This window comes from Trachinotus anak, unplaced genomic scaffold, assembly GCF_046630095.1.
Source record: "Trachinotus anak isolate AG129_WGS33_773 ecotype Australia unplaced genomic scaffold, CSIRO_AGI_Tana_v1 ptg000019l, whole genome shotgun sequence".
In the NCBI taxonomy this organism is placed as follows: Eukaryota; Metazoa; Chordata; class Actinopteri; order Carangiformes; family Carangidae; genus Trachinotus; species Trachinotus anak.
The window spans coordinates 26,521,495-26,549,151 of NW_027273870.1; the positions used below are offsets into that span (position 1 = coordinate 26,521,495).

The following is a 27,657-nucleotide window of genomic DNA, read 5'->3' on the forward strand; positions in this document are numbered from 1 at the left end:
GTTTTTTTCTTTAGCCCGATGAGCCAATATTGTTCTACCATGATGCAACTGAGGAGATTCTGGTCAGAGTCAGTTTATATGGTGAGGAAGCTGAGGATGAGGAAATAAAGACCAGGTCAAAAACATCCAGAGCTTCATTGTAAACGTAGGTGACGTTTAAAAGGCTGCGGTTCTCCTCAGGTCAGTGGGCTCGATAACAGCTTCTATTCAGTGCAGCACAATACAGAGAGGCAGAGTCAACAAAGGAGATAAAAAGAGCATGACAAAGACACACTGACTGAGAGACAAGGTAGTACCTACAATAGATCCTTCTCAAATACCAGGTCAGATGTAATTGCTAACCAACCTCTGTATTCATCAGTATCTCTTTCCCCGGTCTGCCCTCTAAATAGCAGCCCTCTCTGATTAAAGTGCAATCACACATATCTTTGCTGATCTCTCTCTTTAGCCTCTACCTTGCTCTCTTTGTAATTGCGAGGCAAATACCTTTACTCTTTATTCTTTGTTTTTCTTGCCCTTCCTCTTTCAATTGTTGATTTTTTTTTCCTTTTATCTTCCTTGTTTCTTTTCTTTTTTTGTTCTTTGTCTTGCTTCTTTCCTGCTTTCGGTTCTACCTTCCACTACATCTTGCCTCATTGCTTCCTTCATACTTTCTTTCTTCTCTTATTTCTTTCTTCATATGTCATTTTACTTTGTCATTCTCTCAATTTTTGTATTTGTCATTCTTTCTTATAACAACCTTTCTCTTCTTATTACTTACTTTGTTTCTTCCCTCAATCTCTCCATCTGCTTTCTCTGTTTTCCTCCACTTTTTCCTAAAGTGCTTCCTCTGCTCCTTCCTGCTCCTCCTCTTGTTTCGATCTCTTTTACCTCCAACATCTTTTAATGCAGAAAATTTTAACTTTGGGCTCCCACTGGAAGTCATTTAACAAAGTATTGTAGGGCTTTTGTGGGAACTGTTGTGTTCATTTACTGTCAGTGTCACTGTCATACTTTTACAGCTCAGCAGATTATTTTTTTCAATTCTTCCAGTCTGAATCCCACAACATGATCCTCAGTGCACCACTGACTCTAATACTGTGTCTGATGAGTCCTAAATTTAAGAGCTGCTGTGAGCTGTAAGCCGTTTTTGGCCTATTCCTCTGTCTGTCTCTCAGTGAAAGCCCTGACACACCAAGTCAACCGCCACAAAATAATGGAGACGGACTGATCACATGCTTCGCTTCGCTTCATGCTGCTTCACCTTATCTGTTAAAGGTTGCACTTTGACACCTTTCAGAAACTACGGCTGACAGCCAGCTGATGACCAGTCTGCCTGTAGTCAAAAGTTTTAGAACACGTCTATTTTTCCAGCTGTTATTTAAATTTACATAATTCATTGTCTCTGTGTTTCTGTAATTAAAGCCTAGAACAAATAAACAAATGGAAATTTTAGAAACAAGGAATCTAAATTTAATCTGAGTTTTTGACTTGCCCAACAGTCAAATACCTTCTTGGCTTCTTTCTACAATGGAAATCACTATTGCTCAGACAGTTCATCCCAGTACTGTTGCAGAAGTTACCACAAAGGAGTTGCATCTGAAGGTTGCTGTTCCTCCAGTTCATCCCAAACCGGCTCCATGTGGTTTCAGTCTGCAGACTGTGCTGGTCTTCATCATATGAGGCCACCGTCTGGTTCTTCTCTTCTAATGTTTTGGGTCCTTATCTTGCTGTAGGATGAACCTCTGACCAACCAGTCTCTCTTCCTTTGTTCCTTTTTCTTACTTTTTCTCACCTTTCTGACGGCGACATACAGTCCCACCTCCTGCAGCACGGTGTTGTCATCATGATGCATCAGAGGGTGTAATAAGACAGTTTGTTTCAACTCTGCTTTTGTACAGACAGATGGTTTGTAAGTCACTGACACCTGTAGGAACAGCTTACTGCTTACCTGTGCACCATTAAAGTTTTTTTTTTTTTTTTTTTTCCACTGAACTTCTACTGCTTCAATGTTTTGCTATTGCTACATAGCTAGTGTTAGCATTCATAGCTGTTTACTTACCGGTTTGGAAGAAATGTGAGAGTTCAGCATCAAACAATGCAAAAGCAGCTCTATTATTTTGCTTCTGTTTCTATCACTTCTTTTATGGAAGTTAGCATGCTAACCAGCTAGCCCCAGTCTGCCCAAGACCGTCTCGTCACTTTCCGATACCGAGTCACTGTAGCGTCCAGTCTTCCCTGAGGAAGTAGCGCTGCTCAGAGGGTGTATTATAACCTTTTGTATAGTAAACTCCACAGTAGCTGAAGCTCTTGGCAAGAATGGTAAGTAAAGAGCAGTTCCTGCTAGTGTGGGCTATGTAGCAATAGCAAAACATACAAACAGTTCCTTTAAATTTGAATAAAAACCAGAAAAATGATCTAAAACTCCTGACTGGTAGTGTTTGTTCTGGATCAATGTGAGAGGAAATAAACTTTCCAGCACCTTGTATTTGTAATTCAGAGAACATCACAGGCCGACAAACAAAACAAACTAAATTATCATTTTCACAACAGGATGGTTGATTAAACAGTTTTGTTATTTTCATGAAATACAGTGTAACATTTTGGTCCTCAGCTTTTAGTTTGTTTGACAGTCGGCATTTGCAAGTCAGTTGTTTGTGAGAGAAGAAAAGAAAGGTCAGAGGAGAAAAATAAGCAGTGATTCACTCGGCTGAACAGCCTGTCAGACAGCTCTCTCAGACTGCCTGCGTTGCCAGTAGGACGGCCACAAATATGTCCAGAATACAGCCGATGCTCGTCACAACACAAAAAACTACAGGACACTGACAGACACAGGTGACTGTCAGCCTGGCGTGACGGGGTGTCTCCATCACCATCTTTCTTGTCTGTCTGTGATGTAATTTTCTTTAAGTTTTACTCTTTTACTCTCTCTCACTCTCTCTGTCCTCTCATCCACTCATCTCTCTGCCTGTGATCATTACATTTTATGCTTTCACTTCCAGCCTCACAACACACAAATGCTGGAAAATGTCCATGAAGAACAAAGTGGTTTTGGTCCGTCTAGAATTACCATGACAAACTAGCATGAACACACACTCACACACATGCATTTGTCGATGTCAGCACTTGTCCTCTGTCTATATACAGTACCTGTAATGTGTTTGTGGAAGCGTGTGGGTGAGACTTTGAGGACTGGAGAGGAAATCTGTCTTTTGATTCTGGCATCAGTGGAAGCTCTTTCATGTGTCTCAGGATTGCTGTAAATGTGTCAGCAGCGTTCCTCTAGTAACTCCTGTTCTGGCATATTTGCTTTCAAATTTTACTCATCAAGCACAGTCGTGTTTCATGCTCAGCCTCAGTTTTTCCTTCTCCATGATCTTTTAATATGAGCGAGTGTTTGAAATATCATAGCTTTGCAAGTGTACCTCCAGTTTTACTAGTGTTTCTACATTTTCAAATTAAACTATAGTACCATGCTCACCGCCTTCTCCCTTCTCGCCTCCAGCACTACAGGCATCAGTCTTCCTCGGCCTTACTACATGCCAGACGAGGATGACGAGCGGCCCTTCATCTGCTCCCTGCCGGTCGACAACGGCATTATGTCCTGCTCTGACGTCCCGGCTCGCCGTGAGGGAGGCAGGACGTGCTGTCTGGACAAAGACGACGCCTTGTACCGCCAGTCGCTGGGCCTGAGCCCCGAGCCTCTGGCTAATGGCAGCGTCAGCGTGGCAGGGCTCTGTGTCAACTGGAACCAGTACTACACCAGGTGCCACACTGGGCACAGCAACCCACACAAAGGAGCCATCAACTTTGACAACATCGCCTATGCTTGGATTGTCATCTTCCAGGTGGGAAATTTGCAGCATGTAAGGAGACTGCCAGCCAGACGGCTTTGTTTCTGTGGGCTCAGTGTGTTCAATGAGCCAGTCCTAATTACTTTATGCAATATTCAGCAACCTTTTCACACACAGCAGAAACAGAAATGAGAAGGAAACACTTACATCCTTATGTCTTAAAATAAAGTTATTATGAACACAGATCAGATAGAAACCAGTTACAGAGAAGGACTCATACAGAACATTTTAGATTCACTGTGTGTCTCCATATATCATTTCCTTCCAGTTCCATATAGTCATGTTTGCTGGGTGATAGACGTATCAGAAAAACACAGAAAAATGAAAGTTACCCTCCTTATAAATACACTAAGTTTGTGTCCAAACTTTTGACTGGTACTGTGTGTGAAGGTTTCCTCAGATTAAGTTGAACTGAAGCTGAATACTGTTCAGCATGTTAAAGGGTTAGTTCAACATTTTATCAAATATGCTTAGCTTAGCACAAGACCTGAAGCAGGAGGAAACAGCCTGGCTCTGTCCAAAGTTTACTATGGATCGCATTTGTTTGATCCATACATGAGACAAGTTGCACAATCAACAATTTTATGGTTGCACTATTTCTTGGCCAGGAGCAGCTGCGAAGCCAATAAAAACTCTGTTCCCAAGCAAGAAATAGTCCAGCACACAACCCTCAAAGCCAGAAAAAAACATTTGGGTTTTTGAAAAAAGAGGTGTAACATGTTCAGACACGTTCTTCAGACAGAGCAGAGAAACTGTTTCCAGCCTTTCCCCTAAGTTTAACTAACTGTTTTCTGTGGTGTATAAACACATTTTGAACTGATCTTTTAACACCAGAACTTCACTCCTGAAGGTCGGATTTACTGTGGATGTAGTCGTCGTGTGTTTGCTCACACCTCTTTTCCTGACTGTAGGTGATCACTCTGGAGGGATGGGTGGAGATCATGTACTATGTGATGGATGCGCATTCCTTCTACAACTTCATCTACTTCATCTTACTGATCATTGTAAGTCACACTTGACTATAACTGTGCATACAAATACACTCAGGTATATTCATTTATCAGGATGTGGTTCATGTCTGCATGTAGAAAATAATCTAATGGATGTTTAATGCGATGAAATGTTTTCCAGAACATACAGAAAACTTTATTAACAATTGATTTAAGAAAATTTTTAATTAATTAATTTTAGCCTTTAACATAATATCATGTCATATGGATGTAATCCCACTTACAGCTGAAAAGCAGTGAGTGCTAATACACACTCACTCACTAACACACATGTAAATCCAGCAAAGTTACAGTTTCTGCAGTTAACAAACTCTTATTTTAACATTTCCTGTTTTTGTTGCCAAGCTACAGATGACGGCAATGAAACGCTGTCACTCCGCTCTCTCTCTTTCTCTTTCTCTCTCTCTCTCTCTCTCTCATTTACTCAGTCATACACACACACACGAGGCTGTCAGTGTCATCGTGAAAAGCTGAAATCCCTGAAACCCCCCCCCTTTTTTTTTTTGTTCTGATATAACACTTTTTCATTCGATCCTCTGTCTGTGTATGTGCTGCGCTGGGTGTATGTGTGTACATTTTTGTGTATGAGCGTTGATGCGTGCTCTCTTCAGTATATTTCTTTTTTCATGTGTGTATATGTGTGTGTGTGTGTGTGTGTGTGTGTGTGTGTGTGTGTGCGCTATCATAACGCAGCGTGACTGCCAGTCCCAGTTACTTCTCTAACCCAGGGGCTGTCTTGTCTTTTTATTACACTTTTAATTGCGTGCCTTCAGATGCAGACATAAGCTCTGCCTCTCCTCCTGTCTCGTCAACACTCCCTTCGTTCTTCACCCCTTAATTTCTTCTAACATTACTCTCCAGCTATTACTGTCTCCTTGAATCTGTCAATCACTGCTCTCTGCCACCTTAACTTTCTTACCTTTTCCTGGCATCTATCAGTCCTTGTTTCTGCTAACTCTTCCCTCCTATCATCATCTTCATGTCTCTCATTTTCTTCCTTAACCCCCTTTTCTCCCTCTTTTTTCCTTTTATCTCTACCACCTCCTGGCTATCTGATGTTGCTCCTTATTCTCAGTCACACAGAAACACACACTTTCACAGAAAATGCAATCAAATTTATTTACGCACAGAGAAGGACACATTCCCACGCTCTTTCCCACATTTGCTGTGGGACATTATCTTCTACATCAAGCCCCTGAAATTGTCTCACTACAAACAATTTGCGAAATCGTGGGAGCCTTCGGATGTTTCCTGAGGATGGGTAGAAAGGAGGGAAACAGCTGAGGACAGGAGTAAAGGGTTGGTTGAAAGTAAGAAATGGGGGGGGGGGTGATGAAATGGGAGAGAAAATAGACAGAAATGAAGAGAAGGTATGGAAACCAGGGAGGAAGATGGCGGCGTGCTTAAAAGAGAGAGGGTGATTAAGAGGGAAGAAGTGGGGGAGGGACAGGAAATGGATGGATGGATGGATGGATGAGTGGATCGATAAAGAGGGAAAAAAAAAACAGAAGGTGGTGATGACGGACTGGAGTGTCGGCATGAAATTAGATAGAGGGCTGGAGGAGTGGAGGGAGGAAGCGACCACGTGTTGGCGTCTCTCTTTGATCTCGAATGAAACGTTATTAATTAGAGCGAATCCCTCCGCGTGTCCTCGGGGCTCACATGGACGGACCAGACACACAGATCACAGCCTCAGGTTTAACAATGGGACACACAACATGATGTTCAGCCCCCCCCAGTCTTTAGAATTAGCATGCTTTAGTATTAACTCAAGTTTATATGTACTGTACAGCACAATTTAGAAACAAAGGCCATTTGATGCAATAATACATTAAATACAAAACACAGCATGAAACATTAAAATACATTGTAAGTGGGTGGGAAAATAACATGACATAAAAGTCTTGAATCTGGACTTAAAGATAGTCAAAGTGAAGACTGGGGCAATAGTGACGGCATAATGTTTTCAGGTTAATGGGGTACGATACTTCTGGGTCATTTCACTCAGTTAGGAAGCTTCCTGAGTGAGAAGGTTTTTTCTGCTGCAGCCACGGTTTGGCCTGAGGGTGGCGAGAAGAGACCAAGAGAGGTTACTGTTTGTACGGTGGCCATTTTAGGACATCTTAGGCAATGTAAAGCTGAGCTGACGGCTTCTCAGGTTCAGTTCTACATTTAGAGTGTAGTATTTGGCGCATTAGCGTGTTAGCATATAGCATATTTAGAGTTTGATATTTAGGATGCCATTGTGCTAACATGTAGCCTACATCTGGCACAGTAACATGTTAATGTTAGCATGCTATGTTAGCGTTCATGTTAAAGTACAAATGAGTCTGGCAGGACTTTGTTTTAAAATAAAGTGGAAATTGTAACCTGATGCTCCATGATGCTCGCTGAAAAGTCAGGTTACCAAGGTGTTAGAATGCACAGTAACTGATTGTTGCTATAGTAACGGCTTGAAAGGGTGTGTGGGGAAAAAAAAAAAAAAAAGAATGGGAACTTAGATCCGTCAGCTAGCCCATCACTACATTTGGTATTTCAGATGTGTAGTTTAAGGACATAAGAAGTTTTAGTCTCTGGGACAATTAACCGCATCTGCCACACTTGCAGATGCTTGCCTGTATGGTAATTTGTAAAATCCTTCACCATTTAAGTATTCAACTTGAACCATCCTGCAGATTCAGGATCAACATCAACTTAATTGGTAGTAAATATACCCTCATGTCTCTGCTCTGAGTATCTGCTCAAGCAGAAATGCCTGAAACACGATCAAAATGGAAGCAAACCTCCACTGTATAACGTATCTCCTAATGAATATGTCATTGTTTGTCATGATTTTAAAAAAAAAGGATTTTACTGGCTGCTGTTTTTGTCCTTTTTCCTCACAGCCGAGACTTGACAGTCAGGCTCTTGTGTGGCAGCGTGTCTCTATGCTTGTCTCACAGACGTAGTGGAGGAACGTGATTTGAGTGTTACTGTTCACGTGTTAAAAAGTGCTGCTCATATCCCTGCTTGTCCTCATCTCACTGACAGACAGATGAGGGGACTTTTAATTATGTTGTTGTTGATAATGCGTGACGCTGAGCTCAATGAGGAGAGAGGAGCTCCAGTATATCCAGGTAGACGCCTCTACAATCTCCTGGATCACAGACTGACTGACCACAGTTTCTTTGCTGCAGTCCGCTGGGGCAGCAGCATCAGAGACAGCGACACCAACATACTGATGAGGAAGGCCGGCTCCGTGCAGGTGACCTCTCTGGAAACCTTTGGAGTTGGTTGTGCAGAGGAAGAAGCTGCACAAACCGTTGGACATCAAGGAGAAGGTCCTCTCCACGACCTGCTGGTCAGACAGCAGAGCACTTCTTCAGCTCTGAGAGCGCTGCCAGTGATTCTCCTCTGCGTCAGGAGAGGAGCCTCCTCAGACTGAGGGGTGAAGCTTCAAGTTTGGCATGAACATTAACTTGGACTCAGGAAAGAACTGATAAGATTTTGGTGGTCAAAGGTAAAAGGTTAAAGACTAAAGGTCATGGTGACCTCACAAAACATGTTTTTGGCCTTGTGAATGCGATATCTTGAGAACTCCAGAGAATACCCTCGAACTTGGCACAAATGTTCAGTTGGACTCAAAAATGAACAGATCAGGCTTGGTGGTCAAAGGTCAATGTGAACTCACAAAATACGTTTTTGGCCATAAGGTCCAAATTCATACGTAATTATGACACAATTTAAAACAAATGTTTAAAGGAAAATAATGAAGTGATGGCATTTTATATCCAAAAAGGTGAACTTCACTGTGACATTACAATGTTTACCTGTGGGCATTATTTGACACTGTAACTCAGAAAGGGGAGATTGTGACCAGATTTTGGTGGAGGCATAAATCAGGAGGTTGTGATTCTAGGTTTTTCTTGTAAAGGACAAACTGCTCACCTGGAATTTATGAGATTATGCTCCACATCTGTTATATATCAGATTAATCTGAACTTTCAAGGTTTGTGCGGCTCTCTCTCTCTCACGCTCTCTTTCTATATATCCAATGACTGGCTCTAAGGTACACTGTGTTATGATATGTGTAATATACATATTTAGCACACAGTACAGCCATGGGTCTATCTTTAACCTTTTTCTTTTTCTGTTACTTATATTGATATATATATATATATATTTCCTTTTTTTAGTTATTAGAGAATTTAGCCTTTACGTGTATTGTTAATTATCTTCCCCATTGTTTTTGTGAAGTGCCTGCTGCAACACTGCAATTTCCCTTTGGGATTAATAGAGCACTTACTCTATCTGTCTATCTATCTATGGAGAGATGGAAGAGAGCGAGCAACAGCTACTGAGGCAAACAGAGAGAGAGAGAGAGAGAGAAAGAGAGAGAGAGAGGGGTTCAGGTTGTATTTAGATGCTTTGACTATTTCACTCACATAACATTCATGCAGATGAAGTGTGTTAAATTGAATTGCTCTGAGAGAGAGAGGTAGAGTGGGATGAAGAGTGAGTTATGTGAGAGAGTGTGCGAGGAGGAAGCGAGATGAAAACAGTGATGAGAGAGAGAGATGAAGTGACAGATGGAGGGACAGATGAGAAAAGTGAGATCAAGATGGAGAGAGTTAAAGCTGTTGCCGTCTACTGATTACCATCATGTAGAGCAGTTTAGACAAAAGGACTTGGTGGAATTAAAGGCTTTGCATGGAAAAACAGCTCAGCCCTGTGGAATTAAGGTTTCACATCCGGAAATACCAGCTCCAGCCTGTTTTGTTACCGAGCCGCACGGTGTGTTAAGCCCCTTGATTTGACACTGTTTAAGCCCCAACCCCACCCTTTGCCCTCACTTATACCTGGTATTAACATTCACTACATATACCGATATGGATACAGATGTCCGAGAGTTAATGTCATGTGATTAGCCCACCTGTTGTAATCTGCAGGAGGAGGCGGCAGCTCACACATGATCAGTGAGTATCAGACTGTAATAACCACAGACTCTGTGAGTAATGTCACATAAGTTTGATGATTTTATAACACGCAAAACTTACTGAAGATCAGTTTCCCACTGCAGGAATTTGCTGTTGTAGTAAATGGTTCAAGTTTAACTGAACTGGATTAATGTCAAACTAAAATTTGAAATTAAGATAAAATTACATTTGCTACTTTTATAAACTCCAGTACTTCACTGCAGGGACAGGGTTCAATAGCATTTTATCAAATCTGAATCCTTTCGAATCCCTTATCGAATGAATTAAAGTTGTTTCTTCGCTGGGGGATGAAACTAATTGATGTGAATGTGTGAATGTTAAAAAAGTCCTGCATTTCATTTCTCTCAGCACAGAAACAAAACAGATTAGTGTAATAAAAGATAAGTTCATATTTAAGGATTTACCTTCTTCTAGTCACATTAAAAACACAATTGGTAAGTTTAATTGCAATTTATGGACTAATTACCACACAAGCACAACACCAACACTGATAGAAACTACAGTAATTAACGATCAAACCTAAACCGTTGATATTGTGCCGTGCTGAAGGCTTGGAGGTCTGTTACATTCATTAACCCTGTCCTGACTCATTCTGCTCCTCACAGTGAAAATAATATTCATTCTGCTTCATCATCCAGTCAATATCAAGTAAACAAACTGATGTTGTATTGCAAGCACAATGCACTTTACATTGCCTGGAGGTGAACTTGCTGCCTTGCTGCAGGTCACTAAAACTGCCAGGTCACAGAGTGTTTTGTTGACTCTCGAGTTATACTATATTATCAGCCTTTGTGCCTGTTGTGTCAGAGAGACTGACTAAACAGAGAACACTATGACAGATTTGATGAGGGATTCATTGGCCATGGAGCTGAATGACTCCAGATATTTTATCAACTTGGAACTGGATCTGAAACTGGAAGCAACTAAAATAACATCATTGATGTGACAGTTGTTTCTCAAGGACATAACACTGAGCATTGACTGTAGGTAGAGTTTCCAGTTTTGCAGTGATTGTGTCAGGTCAGGGTGGAGTCAGGTGCACAGATTCACCCACTGGTGGTGGTGTCATTTTTGTGGGGGCAGGTTGCATTTTTTTTTTTTTTTGTGCACTGTCACTGTCCTATGTCTCATGTCTGAATAATAACACGTCACTTGGGGGCACAACACTGCCAAAAGAGGGTGTTCAGACATGATATCTCCAAATAAAGTTGGAGTCGTGTTTCTGCCCTTTTGATGAATGAAAATCAAATATTGACTTATCTCTTTAGCATTCATGTGATCTCTATTATCTTCTGAGAAAAGCTGGATGTTAGATTTGTGTGTCTACAGTTTGCTGCTGGGTACGTAGTGAACTGCAGGTTTATTATTGCTGAAAACAGCTGCCTGCTGTTGCCGGGATCACGAGAGGACTGAACCAAACAGGAAATGTGCGACAGAACCAAGTGGCAACCAACCGTGACGTGAACTGCCATTCTGAGGCCTTGAGTTTGCAATTAGGCTGTCACCAGCTTGTTTTTTTGGAAACCAGAGGAAACCATATTTGGACGAGAAGGTGGAGCTGAGGAGGAGTGAGGGGTTGATCTGACCTGCTCTGTGCTCTATCCTGATTGTTAGGCAGGTCGCCGTGTGTGGTACAGTCTGTCAATCGTCTATTTTCCTCTAAATGGGACCATGATTTAAAAAATGAACACCATGTTGTATTGAAGGAGACTTGAAACTAGCGACTGAGACCATTAACTCATTAAGAAAATATTTAATGAGCTGAGAACTAGAGTCATTTTCCCATAGACTTCAATACAATCAGACTTATTTTCTCATCCAGTGGAGTCGCCCCCTGATGGTCATTAGATAGAATGCAGGTTTAAGCCACTTCTGCATTGGCTTCACTTTTCAGACCCAGAGTCTATACAGTCTTTGGCTAGAGGTGGTAGCACATGGTAGTAACTCCCTCTGGATTTGATGCTTTCATATTACATGTACTTGATCAATAGTTAAAACAACATTGATGACTGTAACTTTGGTTTTCGGGAGTCATGTTAATTGTTTGGGGGTTAAAATTGCCTCCCTCTCTCTTGCTCAGCCTCACAGTGCATCCATTCAATGCCATCCACATGTTCTCGTTGCCTCTCACACATACTCATTTTATCACTCTGCTGCACTAAAAGTACACACACATGCACGCAGACACACTAATCTAATTGTATTTCGGTGGCTCCAGCAGAGTGTGAGTATAAATATTTGATGGGATCAGCCAGGGTGCTGAACGGTTGCTGGGACCCACTGCCTCCCTTTCAGTCGGCGCATCCAGAGGGCTGGCATGAAAACCAGCCAGTCTGACCATAAATCCCTGCTTTGGATCAATGAGGAGCAGCTTTACACACAAAACACACACACACAGACACACATGTTCGCTTACGCACACACTTCGTCCTGCTTTTTCACAGTCTTTGTCACTGGGGTTCAGATGGAGAGCAGAAGGGGGTTATAAGGTTTCACAATCACTATTGATCACAGCCTAGAGAGCCGAGGGAGCGTTACACTTCATCCCCCTCTCTGCCTTCTCGCTTTCTCCCACCTCGTCTTTTTGCACATCAGCTCTGCTTCTCTGGGTGACCTTGCCCTTTTCTCTCTCTCCTTCTAGAAGTGAGGGAGTGACAGTGAGCCTATAACATCAAACACACAGTACTGCATGACAGCATACTTTTCAGTTTTCTGACACTTCTAAAAAAAAACAAAAAACTTCCTAATAAAAGTTTAAGCAGTTGCTGCAATAGATGTTCTTCATCTTTGCCTGCTTGTTTTTGATTGGACAACAAAACTTTAGGTAAAGATTTAGTGCGAGTTCAACAGAAACAGAAAGAGCTGATGAATGACAGGGAGGAGGGGTTTCCTCTTTCCTCTTCTGACCTCTCTGCTCCCTGACCTTCAGCATTGTTCTCATACACTGAAGACTCACAAGACTTTCTGTTTCTAACAACCGTTTCATTATTAATCAAAGACAAACAACCACAAGGCCAGAACTCACTTGCCCATGCAGTCGTCTCCTGATCTTTTCCAAACACAAGCATTTGAATAAATGCTGAGTATCTGCATGGTGGGGGATTTTGGATTTGGTGTAGATCTTATAAAGAAACAGATAAAGAGCGCAGCCACCTCTCTTACATGTTTGTGGTGGCATTTAAATGTTTAAATGTTTTGTCATGAGATTAAATTAAAAAAGCAGAAAAGACGTAAAGCTGTTCTCCTCTCTTGATAGATAAATGTTGAGTGGCCTTAAAGCAGACCTTAAAGTTTGCTGTTTGTGTTAACAAAATGCTGTCTTGTTTGCAACCATATTGTATAATGTGTTATGTGTGGAGGTGTCCAGCCAAGTAGGCTAACAGGTTACAGCTAGCTAAACTGCTAAACCGCACTGGCGTCCAGCCGACTCGCTGTGAGTTCTTCACCCGTTGTGTTTATCTGGCACTGACCACTAACAGATCGGATTACGGCTCCGGGACTGTTTCATGCCAACGTTTGCAAGTGTTAAGGATTAGATTAGATTTGAGAATAAATATTTGTCCTGTCATTGGCTGTTAGGATCACAACCAGGCCTGGGAAACTGACTGCTTGATTAAAGACAGTTGGAGACATCTCACACAAACTACTGTGAAAATGAAATAGGATTTGATGTCAGATCAAATCAGGGTATACATAAGTAAGCAAAATTCTGTTTAGCTTTCCAGGAAGTCCAGAGGCAGGAATCAGGAATTAGTGACATCTCCATAAACGATGTGAACTTCAGCCCTTACTCAGCATATGAAGCAGCATTTAGCAACAATCACCCGTAAACTCTCTCTTCCCTCCCAGGTCGGATCCTTCTTCATGATCAACCTGTGCCTGGTCGTCATCGCCACCCAGTTCTCAGAGACCAAGCAGAGAGAGCATCAGCTGATGCAGGAGCAGCGGGCGCGCTTTTCCTCCTCCTCCACCCTCGCCAGTGAACCCGGGGACTGCTACGAAGAGCTCTTCCAGCTGGTCTGCCACGTCCTCCGCAAGGCCAGGAGACAAACTGTCGCCCTGTTCAACACCCTGCGCGGCAAACCTCGTGGCTTCCGAGGAGTCGGAAGAGGTAGAGGAGGAGGAGGGGGGAGGGAGAGGAAGGCCAACGGACGAGGCGGACGTGAGAGGAGAGCAGTGCCGAGGCCCGGTACGAAACTGCCACCATATTCAAAGACAGTATTATTTAGTCGAATGGTTTATACACTGAGTGCTTACCAAACTCCATTTGTACAATTTCAGGTCCTCACTGCCCCCACCATAACAAACCTGACCACGCCTCACCCGCTGAGCCCATGGCCCTCACCTCCGCCTCTGCCTCTGAGCCCTGCCGTCAGTGTGCCGCCACCCTCTCGCTCACTGACGGCGTTGGACCAGTTCGCAGTGCGGCCAGCGGGGAGGCAGAGGAGGGAGCCGTGGAGGAAGCGGACAGGGAGGGGGCACAATCTGGGGGTAAGGAGAAGGGCAAGAAAGGCGAGGATGGTTCAGGGAGCCGTGGTGGGTGTAGTCCTAAGAAGGGATGCAAGGAGCTGTGGTACGAGATGAGGATGAAGCTGTGGGGCATCGTGGAGAGCAAGTACTTCAACCGCGGCATCATGATCGCCATCCTGATCAACACCATCAGCATGGGCATCGAGCACCACGAGCAGGTGCAGCTTATAACAGCTCAAATGTTTTCTTGGTCTTTGTGTCACATTATTTCCCCCCCTTTCTGCAATATGTCTTTCTATCCTCTCTTCGTCTGTCTCTTTCAAACAGCTTTCTCTGCTCCTGTCAGGAGTTTTGCAAACTCGTCAAATGTCCTCAAAATCTGAGAAGTGTTCATGTTCATGTAAGGTTTTGATGGTGGTAAGCTCTTACCAGCAGGATTGAGGTGTAAAGTGTGGTGGAGGGAACAGCAGCATCAGACAGGTTTTTTTTTTTTTTTTTTTTTTTAAGTTTACTTTTTACTTGTGTCAAAAAACAGGTTTCAAAGAAGTAAAAAAAAATATGGTACAAATCTTACAAGCATGTAGCAGGCTGGTGGAAAGAGACAGACCTGAGAGAGACAGCAGTTAGAAGGGTTCAAAAATAAAAGCATGATGCTTTCCAGCTCCCTCACACTCTCAGCTAAGCTACAGAAATCTGTATCTGTCAATGAAGGGATTACAGCGCGCACCAGGTGCTCTGCAGGCTTGGTTCAACTGGTTCAGTGAAATGTTTACAAGTAGCTGTTGAAAAAAAATGTCTATGTGCAAAATGATTTTAATCATGTGTGCACACTTCAGTTGGAATCCCTGGATTTCCTGACATGGAATTTCATTTAGAAAAATAAATAAATTATAATAATAATAAATGTAAAATACTGATAATAAATAATAATAATGAAGACAGACTAGTTTTGCCTTGAAAAGACTTCTCCTGACCTTTAAAACAGCAAAGACATCAACAGCTGTCTAGAATAAGAATGAAACAGCTTCTTTCTATGAGGTAACATGGTGGGAGATATGAGCTAACGCAGCACATAAACAAGGAAACATGTCCCATATGTTAACTGAAATCTGATTGGTTGGCTGATGGACCCTCAGTTAATGGTTGTGGTCACTTGCCATATACATATATTATCATATCCCCAACACTTTAAGCTGGAAATAAACAGTGAATCTAATTAAAACCACTAAAAGCTTCATTTGTTTAGTTCAAAGACAACAGGAACAAAAATTTCCTCAAGCTCGGAGGGAGGTTTCATCCATTATCAGTAATGTGGGAAGAGATGCTGTTGTTGTTATTTGTTTAATTACGTGTGTGTGTGTGTGTGTCTGTGCGTACATTTAGCATGTGTTAGCAAGCTAACATTGAAAGTTTGTGAATGGGAGAATCTATAGCAGTTAAAAATACAGTTTAGTACTTTCAGAGTGAACCGACAGCCATGCAGCTCACAGCGTGAAATCACAGTCTCTTTCAGCTCCTCTCTGTGTCCAATCTCTTTCTATTCTTTCTCCTGCACATCCATCTCTTTTTTTTTTCTACATGCCTTTTCCTCTGTCTGCCATTACATAGCCTCTGTAACGTGACTCTCTGGGCAACAGGATAAACATGTCTTGCCCTCAGGTTTGGCAGCAGGTTGTAGACAAGGCCCCCTGCAGATCATCACACCTTTGTTTCAGATCACACTCACCAACATCTCCAAGCAATAAAAAAAAAATGATGCGGTGTTTTCTTTTAACTTGTACACATTTTTCCCCCCAGTTTTTTCCCCCCATTTCCTGTCTCTTTCTGTCGCTCTGCTTTGTGCACTCTTTGTCTTTCTATCAATATTTCTCGCTCCCGCTATACCATCGCCCACTCATGCCTGCCACCGCCGCAGTGGTGGGTCGTCTCTCATCTCGGGGGCGGCTAAAAATAGAGAGACAGAATGAGAGTGCGGCAGAGAGAGACTTTGCTCCTTTAATGGGGAGGAAGTGGCAGAGTTGGAACGTCTGTGGCTCCACCGCCTGTTTAGCAAACTGGAGTCATGCCTCCTTCTGTTTGAACAGTGGCATCGGAGGCTTAATCTGTCCCACTGCTCTGATCATCGACCTGTTGAGAGGCGCTTCCACCTGTCCCACTACACCTGGTGTGAGAATCAGAGTAGGAAATGGCAGCCAAATGCTTTTTTAAGTTTCAGGGCTGCAGCAGGTATGATTCAGGCCATCAGCTAAATTGGCAGGCAACTAGACAGAATATGGAGAGTGCATTCTTCAAGAGTGTAAGTGTAAGATGTGTTTTGGGAATTTTTTTTTTTTTTTTTTTTACGAGAGCAAGATACGTTCAGTACTAATGAAACTACATGATGAGATATATTATTACAACGAGCACAACAAAGCCTCTCTGAATTCGCTCATTATAGGTTTGAATATTCACTGGGCTGGAAAATGGTTTGCCACATGAGCTGCTCATATTTTTAGATACACGTCTCTATAATAACACAACTGTAGTAACACCACCATCATCATTGTTGAATTACGTATCTGGAGAGAGATGAAAATCTTAGGGGGGGGCGGTTTTGTGCACACTGACAACAAAGTTAGAAATAAAAGTTTAAAAACTATTTCTCATTAAGATCATTAGTATTTGTGCTTAAATTTCTCACTTCGCCTTTGTTACATCTAATAATTTAGACTAAACTGTTTTGTTTTGTTTTTTTTGTTGAAAAACAAGAAGGTCTCACGTCATCCAGGGGGGAATCAGAGGTCCCCTTTAGCAAAACACCCCAAATTACTCATAGTTTATGATCCTCTGATGATTATGTGTTTGACCAAAAGCCTAGAAAATATACTGGTTGTTTAGACTAGTGGTTCCCAGAATGAGGGCCGCGGCCCACTGGTGGGCCATGAATGAGCTGCAAGTGGGCCAACAAATGAAATTAAAAATATATATATAATCATAAAAAAATAAACATATAAATAATGTTTTAAAATCAAATGATCTTTAAAGACGGTGAAAAACTCCCTTTTTTATCACTGTGATAGGCCAGGGAGAGGAACTTTTATGTTGTTGCCGGCGGGTACACATCGTATACTTGTTTGCTATCTCAATAAACGATTGCAGTCATGGCAAAAGGCTGGAGTATCCAAATCAAAACAGGAAGAGTTAAAAGGAAAGAGAGTCAAGAAACAGATGGTGAATCAACAAGTGATTTCTCCCCCCATCAACCAAAAAAGAAATCTGTATTGTTACATGGTCAGATGATGGTCGGTGGGCCATGAGTTAAGAAAGATCGGGAACAGCTGGTTTAGACCATAAATGGGGTGTTTGTAAGACAGATGTTGTGAATGTTAAAAGTTCTATTGTAGAATCAAGCCAAGTCAGTTTGTATTTATATAGCTCTAAATCACAACAGAAGGTATCTCAAGGTACTTTTCAAACAGAGCAGGTCTAGACTGTGATCTTTACAACATTGATTACAGAGACCCAACAATTCCCACCATGACCACGCACCTGGTGACGGTGGCAAAGAAAAACTTTGTTTTAAGAGGCAGAAACCTCGAGCAGAGCCGGACTCAGGGTGGATGGGACTCTGCCTCGAGTAGAAAAATAAAAGTCTGGTCGGAGGTCAGAGGATTTTCATCAGTGCCAAGTCCACCTAAAATTGCTCTTGACATCACAAATATGATCATAATTCTTGGGAGGAAGTTTTCAGTCATCTTGCACATTAGATGATGCGATGGCATCATGTGTAAAATACAGGGCTGTATCCTCTGTTGAACAGGATGAATTTCTCGAGTGAGAAGACACTTCAGAGAATTGAACAGCTGTTTGGGAATTAATAATTTAGCAGCATGACAGGCACTTTGGGGATGTGACAGGGATGGATAGAGATCAAACAACGCGGCTAAATGGTTGTTGTTCTCTGCCAAAATGTCGAGATTAAAAGTGAAGGAAATGACCAGGATTGATGTTGCCAGTGCAGCGATGGTCCCAGTCAAAATATTCAACAACACCCACATACTCAGTCTTTAGGCTGTCACATGCAAATTGAAATCACCTAACAGCAGAAATCAACCATGTTCGCTAATTATAATCAAAAGTAGGTCAGAGAATTAAAAAATAAAATTATAATTTATCAAACCACAGAAAACAGTTGGCTGTCTGAGAATGGAAAATGAGAGCAATACACGAGGATATGAATTTGGCAATTACTGAGTAACTTTATCTGAAAATTATGCGACATCCAGGCCTCATCTGAGGATTATAGAAGAATCAATAACCAGGGGGACAAGCTTTGAAAAGATGCATCTGAATTAATCAAAGTTGCCGTTGAAACATAAAAAAAGCTTATTGTGAAGATATTTTCACTCAGTACAGGGAACACATAAATGCATATCAGTTTTTTTTAGATAGATTTATACATTAGAGGATTTAGGATTGTTATGATTTTCTGTCACATCGTTGATATTATACATGTGATGGGTTTGAGTTATTTACTGTCGCAGGAACGTTACATGAGACAGGTGTTGCACTAACAGGGTCAGCTCACTGTGCATTAGCTGCTGAAAACATTAGAGCGGTGAAAAGGCTAAAAAGGCAAAGAAAGTTATCAGGGCCCCAGACTGCAACCAAAATGGTCACATATGTTCATTAGGGTGGTTGGGTGCCCCTCTGGTCATTGTGGTGGAAACTAGTACTTTTCCTTCGTTACTTGTTCAGTAGATCTCCATCTGCCTGCACTTTCATCATCATTGCGCAAAACAGTCCATTTAGCTGTTACCTGGTTGCAAAGATGAAGCGGTTTGTAGAATTAAACTTGAATTACAGCCTCATGGTTGTATGCCTTGAGTTTGGCCAAAACTGTGTTTTGTGCTTTCACCGTGACCTTTGACCACCAAAATCTGTTTAGTTCATATTTGAGATCAAGTGAACATTTGCGTTAAGTTAAGTTTAAAACTGAGACTGCTGCACAATGACAGTAAGAAACACAAAACCTGCAGGGACAGCTGGTTTGTTCACTGTTGACTGCTGATAGGAGACAGGATGCAAACTGCAGATTCAAGCATCAAGGTCAAACACTGGTATATCCACCCCCAACCCCAACCCCAACCCCAACCCCATTCTCAACCCATCCACCTCCTCCTGAGTGCATCATCTGAGAAGCATCACCAGATGCCCGTAGCACACGCTGGATGCATCATATAGGTAGATAAAGCATTAAAAGCACAGTAGCACAGCGCTGATCCACCGAGCATATGTGATAAAACTGCACCATGTGCAGCCTCTGCATTGCCCTTAAGAAGGACATCACAGCGGCAGACAGTCTAGTTGCTTACAATGACTAACTAGAACACATTGCTTATGCTTGTGTACAGTTTCTGATTAATGCAAAATGTGCTGGTCATACAATACAAGCTACTTAATGGACAGAATTACCTTTCTGCGCCTGCATTTTAAATACCAAGCCAGTGCTAATGTTTGTCAGCCATATTGCTTTAATTAAAGGGTTATCAAACCATGGTAAAAAAAGTAACCATTTCTTGTGTATGGAGGCACATTTTAGAGGCAAGATTACTTGTCCAGCTGCTGCAAACATACAGTACACACAGAAGTGTTGTTCATTAACATCTTAGCTTTTTAGCATTTGCAATTAGCTTTTTTTTCTCTCAATGTCAAATTAGTTCTGTTACTGAAATTGTTTTTTAAACTCTTTGTTTAGTTCACTTCAGAAGTACATAGTGTTCACTTTCCTAAATCAACTGCAAGTCCTCAGTGTGACATCAAATCCCCGCTCCTCTCATTTTATACCATATATCAGCCGACCGGAAAACACAAGTCTTTAGATCTGTTCCCAGGTCTGCAGTAATGAGACAGCGGTAATGGATCTCCAGGGGCTGCCAATGCCGTTCAGCTGGTCTGCAAACAGCGGTCAGCCATCACATCGTTACCGACACTGGTGGGCACGCATCATTAGCCTGTGTTTTCACACTGCTAAACACTCATTAGTACTGACAAACACACACACATATATACATGCAGCAGTACAAACACACGCGCACACACACACACACACATTGATAGACATGTAAATGCAAAACACACAGTGCTCATTGATTCTGGGGCGGCGAAATGTCAGAAGCGTCATTGTTGAAGTTACACAGGAGCTGTGTGGACTAGTGATGTGCTGGAAGTCATGACTGTGCCAAATTTAGCTCTTTGTGTGTGTGTGTGTGTGTGTGCGTGTGTGTGTGTGTGTGTGTGTGTGTGTGTGTGTGTGTGTGTGTGTGCGCGCGCACATGTGTGTGTTTCCTTATATTGAGCAAAGCCAGACAGAAACAGAAAGGCAGAGTGAAGAAGAGCTCAAAAACAGTCAAAGACAGTTGAAAAGACATTGATCCACATTAACAACATGAGAGTGACAGCAAGTAAAGGAAACCGAATTACGCTGTAAAGGAAATATGGTAGAAGGCAAAAAATAGATACATCCAGCTGTTCCTACCAGTGTTTATATTAACAAAACGGAATCAACTTGAAATGCTGGGCTGAACAGATATCTTATATCATAGCTTTCTGGATCATTCCTGGGAAGCAAAAATTTAGTGTTTCAGTCTTTATTTCTGAGGCAACGGGAGTAAAAGTGTTGGACCTTTTTAATGGAAGCATCTGCAACATCCATAATTGATGACAATATGTGTTATGTTTTGTTTGCCTGCTAGCTGCTGCGGAGTTAGAAAGGAGCAAACAGTAGGGATGTGGACTGGCAGAGCAGGCAATATTTGAACAACACACCAGCTATTTTATTGCTTGTCAGTGTATTTGTCAGTAATACCCTGAACCCACAGCTAGTCAGTACAGTTTTCCAGTACTCCCTACTGCCGTAAATGCGTGTGTGTGATTGAGGTTGTGTGTATAAGCTTTTGTTCCCCTCCTTGCCCTTTCCACCAATCAATTTGGCCTATTCGATCCACAGTGAGAAAAATATGGCTGACAACTAGACAAAGCAATGAGGAAGCAAAAGGAAGAACAGAGCAATAGATAGATGGAGAGAGAGCAAGAACGCAGCCATGTGGAGTCTACTTTAGGTTTAATATAAATACAGAAAAACATGTTCATCTTGCTGCGTGTGTATGCTCTAAGTGTGTGTGTATGAGCAGCACTAGATGATAACCTTATTTCCACCAAGTACTGATTGACTGGGACTGCTTGTTTTTTTATGAATGTATCACCAAAGTGCAAATGATGTGCCTATAGATACTGTAATGTGAGTAAAACATGAGTGTGGTCGTGTTTTATTTCCTCCCTTTTTTTGTTGTACTGCTTCTCATTTCCTCCCCTATTACCCTGTCTATTGCTTTCTTTTCATTCTGTTTCTTCAGTTAGCTTCCTCCCTTTAGGTTTTTGTCTCATTTATCAAGCCTAGCTTGATTCCTAATTTTAGCCATGTTATTGCCTAAAAACACGTCTCTATCTTATAATAGCAATCTGATCAGCCTGTTTGCAGGTCGGTTTGCTTGTCTGATGGTGCAGCATTTGTGACTTTTCATCTAATGCAACCAACAGGTCAAATCTTTAACTTGTCCTGTGCTTAAGTTAATGACAAATTAGCTCAAGAAATAATGAACAATCCCGTCAGCACGACATAACTGTATGAATGCTAGCCAAAGGTAACCACGCTAACATGCTAAATTGAGACTGGCAAGCAAAATGTTAACAGGCTAACATCTATCCCAACATGTTAATATTAGTGTTTGCATGTTAAAGTGTTAATTGCACAATTTAGCATGCTTACATACTTAGCTTATAGCAATCAGCTGTGAACTTAATGTAAACATAAAATGTTGATAACATAGCATCAAAATCAAAATCTTAGCATGTTAGCGTGAAAACTAGCGTGTTCACATGCTAGAGTTCAGCTAAAAGCACATTTGAGCTTCCCAAATGATAAATCATTGCAATAACAATATGGCTGTTCTTCTAGTGCTATTCAGAGTTTATATTTTCCTAAACTAGCTGTCAGCATCCAAGAGAAGCAAAGGCTTTGAGCCTTACAGCTACTCGGTGCAGAGTGGCTATACAGATTTAGTGTTGCATTTTAACTCTTCCTTCCCTTTCTCTCTTGTGTCTTCCTGTCTTCTCTTGCTCCTCTTTTCTCCTCCTTCAGCCAGAGGAGCTCACTAATGTTCTGGAAATCTGCAACATCGTCTTCACCAGCATGTTCTCCTTGGAGATGATCCTAAAAATCACGGCTTTCGGTTCTTTCAACTACCTGCGAAACCCCTACAACGTCTTTGATGGAGTCATCGTGATCATAAGGTACAGCTGAAATACCTGCGTTCATTCAGATTGTTTACTTAAAAAGTTGTGTACACTTTTTGCATGCCTGACATAAAGTATTGCAATACACCAGCATATAGTATAGATGTGTATAAAAGGCAGTGTTATTGCTCTGAGGTTTGAATTATTCTGCTTTATAAGCACTGACATTGTGTCTTTACAAGGTATACGTATTGTATTGTATTTTTGGCAGAAAAAGAAGAAAACAAAAGCTAAGTGGCTTTTGGAGGATGAAACGATTATGTCTCTGAAATATTAACTGATATTGACGGTAATTCGGGTACATACTGCTTTTGGTTTGCTAGACTGTTCTGGAAAGAGATCCTGCAGTTAAATTATTCACATCGTGCTTTTTTTGGAATTGTCACCTGGGTTGTACCAGGTTTAAATGTACCACCTGTACGTATTTGGATGCCAAAGTCAGACAGCAGCAAACAGGTTTTTTGTCTTTTGTCACGTTGTGCCTGGGGCTTTCAGGTGAGGCACTGCGCCTTTGATCCACTGGGTTTTTTTTTTTTTTTTTTCCAATTCATCTGGCTGAGCACCTTCGTCTGTGATCCCCATTATAACCCGGAGATCAAATACACATCAAAGCAACTAAAACTGAACAAGATCAAATGTGCAGCCCATCACAGAAGATACATGTTGATTGAACATATCTATATCTGTCTTCTTATGTCTCGCTCCGCCACCAATTTCCCTCTCTTCATCTATCTGAATGTCCTCAGCTATTCATGTAAAGCTGCACCGTAAAAGTGCTCCTATTCAATCTTTGCCAATGCGTAGCTGATGCTATTTTGATGTGCTGGGTGAAGCCTTTGATAGCCACCTCCATTAGGAAGCAAATTTCTTTAAAGCCAGATTTTCCACCAGCGAATGGATCTCTGCTCATGGTGAATGCCCAACAGAACATAAAGGAACAGTATAACTTCTGCCATCCCTCTTCTGTGGTTGTTCTGCAGCAGCAAACAGCCATTAAAGTCATTAAGAATTTAAGCAAGGGCTTAAGGAAACTTAAATAACCTTAAGTGGACACATTAATCACTGCAAGACAAGATAAAGCAAGACTTCTTTAAGAGGAGAAAAAGAAGAATAAAAGAGGAATTCAGCCAGTATTTTGTCAACATTTGTTTAAGTTAAAAAAAGAGAGCTGAGCCTCTTACCATTTTTAAACATTAATTAAAGCATCAATGTCTCCTTTTTACATTACAATCACTGAGATGGCCTAATTAACATGGTTGGCTTTCCAATATGTGAATGTGGTGGGAAATACAGTAGAATTAACACCTCTTTAACACTGTTTCAACACAAACTGAACATTATAACCTTTGTGAAGTGAGAATTTATCACCGGGCTGTTAGGTAGTTGTTCCTAATACACTGACAAGGGAAGGGATATATGTATCTTTATGTAACTGGTGCACTTTAAACAGTCATGCATGGCCTTCTGTGCGGTCTGTGTTAATCCCATCAGTGTGTGTGAGATCGTGGGCCAGTCCGACGGTGGTCTGTCTGTGCTGAGGACCTTCAGGCTGCTGCGGGTGCTGAAGCTGGTGAGGTTCATGCCAGCCCTGAGGAGACAGCTGGTGGTCCTCATGAAGACCATGGACAACGTGGCCACCTTCTGCATGCTGCTCATGCTCTTCATCTTCATCTTCAGGTGATGTGAAACACGTCTGTGCTGCCTGCGGACACCTGTGTCTGCCATAGATAAGAAGAGAATCCGTCTAATGCTCTTCATCCTCTTACAAATGTACAAACACATGGAGCTGTTTTCTTTTAACTGTGTTTTTTTTCAGGGACATAACTAAGACAGAGATCATAGATTCACCAACTGTTTTTAGGTGTGTTTGTTTATGCTGGCGTCTGTCTTTTTTAAGGTCCTGTGTACCTGCTTAACAGCTGCCACTGAAATGCAGAAGGTCACACTGTTCCGCTGTAGCTATTAACCTTGTGTGCAAAATAATGAGCAGACACTTGAAGATCTGGTTATATTTTAACAAGCAGGCACTCAAAAGGCTTTAGCAGCATAACAAGCAGGTATATATGTGGTACTCACACACTGACGTGACAGCGATCTGAAGGCTGTTTCAATGGACGATCAGTGGCCTCGCGGTCTAGTTGTTTCCCCTCCTTTCAGCTTCGCTTGCCACTCCAACCACTACCTTTGAGTTTGTTTTGTAAAGTGCTATGAGAAGAAATGACCCTGTGTTAATCACAATACACACAAAAAATATCCATTTGCATGTGTCAGACACACTTAAACGCACACAGCTTCAATTTGCAACACTTACTTTGACATTATTTACTGTACTTATCTTCCAAACCACTATTATGAGAGGGCTGTATTCTGGGCGTCACTTTTTCATGTGTGGTGTGTTCAGAGCTCCTAATGCCTACCATATACCAGAAGACTTTGAAAAGAAAAGAAGATGTAAGTCTGACACCCTCTCACATCTAAACACAATGTGTCATGAAGTCAAAGAGTTTTTAGTCTCACTTTATAAGATTATAAAGACTGGGGGTCTTGCAGGTTTACTGTTTGCAAGACTAGATTCCTTTGAGATCATTTCCCATGATGCTCCTGATGGAAATTTACAGAAAGAAAAACTTTTTTTTTCAGAATCTTTTGCTCTTTGAAATTCAGTCTTATTGTCGTCTGCATGCTGTCTACCAACTCAGTTTGCTGTGTCCTGTTTGTCAAAACTTATGATAATAAAATAAACAGGTTTAATTTTATCAGAACATCAAGACAAAAACAAAAAAAGACTGACTTAAGACAGCTTGGACGATCGCCTTACACCAAACAATGAAATGACAGTAGTGCGCTGCAACTCTACAAAACTTTAATGATTTTATTCTGACATTGGAAATTAGTGTGCAACAGTGAAATTGCTTGAAAAGTCATTTGGTGTAAACCTGGCATAAAATGTCACATCCTAGGTACTTTGCACCATCCATATTTGTTAAATCAATGCTTATCATCTTGATAATTGTTACCTTGATAACACAGCTTTTAGCAGCATTGTTCATGACAATGCTGTTCTCAGGTGCTGGTGAGCAGGGATGTTTTACTAGTCTATTAATCATAGTATTCACGGTTTGATACTGTATAAAGGCTCTTGGAGACCCTGTAAGGAATTATTGTCTATATAATGATTGTGTGAAATTAACTGTAGATCAAAAGATGTCTGCTTTTAAATGTTGACTGTAGTGCTTTAGAGTAGCAACAAGGCCATTGGAGCAGATGACAAGTTATGTAAGCAGGCTTTAGGGCTCAGTTGCACTGAAACATTTACATTTATCTTCATAATCCCAGACAAGAAAGTGATTAGTTGTAGCCAGGGCACAAAAACAACTGATAACACACAGAGATGCATATGAAAGGCAGCGTTTAAGAAATCAGAAGCAGCTGAGACAAAGAAAAGCCTTAATCATACAGTGTCTCTTAATGCATACCACTTAATGCATAAGATCCACATTCAAGCATTAGCACAGTTACATTTCATGTATGTACGGTATGTTATCATAATCAGAGACTCTGCTGTTGTGTTACAGTATCCTGGGAATGCACATCTTTGGCTGTAAGTTCAGTCTTAAGACAGAGACTGGTGATACAGTACCAGACAGGAAGAACTTTGACTCCCTCCTCTGGGCCATTGTCACTGTTTTCCAGGTAATCAACATGTCACTGTTTGGTTAAGCACAAAGAAAACCACACTAATACACATCTCTGCATATCTGCTCCACTTATGCCCTCCGATTCTTTATATATGCAGATGACTTGGACATATTTCTTAAGACTCGATACATTTCCAACGTTTCCATAAATGTTGTAAAGCAGATATTTGATTTGTCATTGGTTCATATTTTCAGATATATCCAATGCTAACACACTAATCTCCAGTAATCTATGTGGAAAAATCTTTGAGGCATGACAGAGCTCTGTGATAGCCTGATGAGGGCACTTTCTCTCAACTTCAGCATGTTATATTTGTATTAATCTTTAGTCAATAAATAGTTGAAGTGGTCTGTTTGTATACTGTTGTGTTTAAGTGTCTTTTTTTTTCTCTCAGATTCTGACCCAGGAGGACTGGAACGTGGTTTTGTACAATGGTATGGCAGCTACTTCGCCCCTTGCCGCTCTTTACTTTGTGGCCCTCATGACCTTTGGAAACTACGTCCTCTTCAACCTGCTGGTGGCCATCTTGGTTGAAGGCTTTCAGGCAGAGGTAAGGGAACTCATTGCCCCGTGGCCTCAAACTGCAGCATGTAAACTGATTTTCATAATAAACTGATGTCTGCATTTTAATTTAGTTGTCGATGAGAGAGGTGACCAAGCCAAGGTTGTTGATCTTGTTCATTGCTGTTTGTCTAAAATTTATTTCATTACGTTCAACCTGCATTAGGAGAGTTGAAATATTCCTAATTATCAAATCACTGCAGTGTTCCCCCTAGTATTTGACATTTGACATTATACATAACACAAATGAGACCACTTTGCAGTAATGTGGGCATTAATGGGGTGCTGACATAGTGGTTAGTTCGAATTTCAATATTTAGTTTCTCAAAAATAGTTGTCGGTTATTTTTATTTTGTGTGCACAAAACATATGCAAAACAATTGAAATAGTTGTATTCATGTCCTGATCACATGAGAAGCCAACCTCTAGGAGGTGCAAGGATTGGTACGACATCAGTCATTCCGTACACCATCGTACCATCTGTTTAACTAGATTACCAACCTGAGAACCTAATGTGAAATGTGCAGGTATTATGGCAGTGTTCATTTGGAAATTGAATTTGTTTAACTCAATTCTGGTGATGATGTCATATATATATACTGGCTTTGCCAAACAAGTCAGCAAAATAAAAGAGAGAAGAAAAAGACTTTATGTTGGCAGGACAACCTTGTCACCACATGCCACTTCTTCTGAGTGTTGGCCAGCTGCTGCACATACACTTGCAAACTTGCTGAACCGTGGTTTCACTGTGCATGCATCCATACATGTCTTTGT

The 27,657-nt window shown here is 41.4% G+C and overlaps 1 protein-coding gene across 2 annotated transcripts in view; it reads left to right on the forward strand.

Moving 5' to 3' along the window:
- Window positions 1-27,657, forward strand: part of LOC139636023 (voltage-dependent T-type calcium channel subunit alpha-1I) — a 142,838-nt gene that overhangs the window by 42,319 nt on the left and 72,862 nt on the right. For both annotated transcript variants that reach the window (XM_071503682.1, XM_071503681.1), the window contains 8 exons: window positions 3,485-3,827; window positions 4,745-4,837; window positions 13,669-14,008; window positions 14,101-14,507; window positions 22,469-22,620; window positions 24,115-24,300; window positions 26,199-26,316; window positions 26,717-26,872. In XM_071503682.1, the coding sequence (XP_071359783.1) occupies window positions 3,485-3,827; window positions 4,745-4,837; window positions 13,669-14,008; window positions 14,101-14,507; window positions 22,469-22,620; window positions 24,115-24,300; window positions 26,199-26,316; window positions 26,717-26,872 (1,795 nt within the window). The remainder of the gene's footprint in view (window positions 1-3,484; window positions 3,828-4,744; window positions 4,838-13,668; window positions 14,009-14,100; window positions 14,508-22,468; window positions 22,621-24,114; window positions 24,301-26,198; window positions 26,317-26,716; window positions 26,873-27,657) is intronic.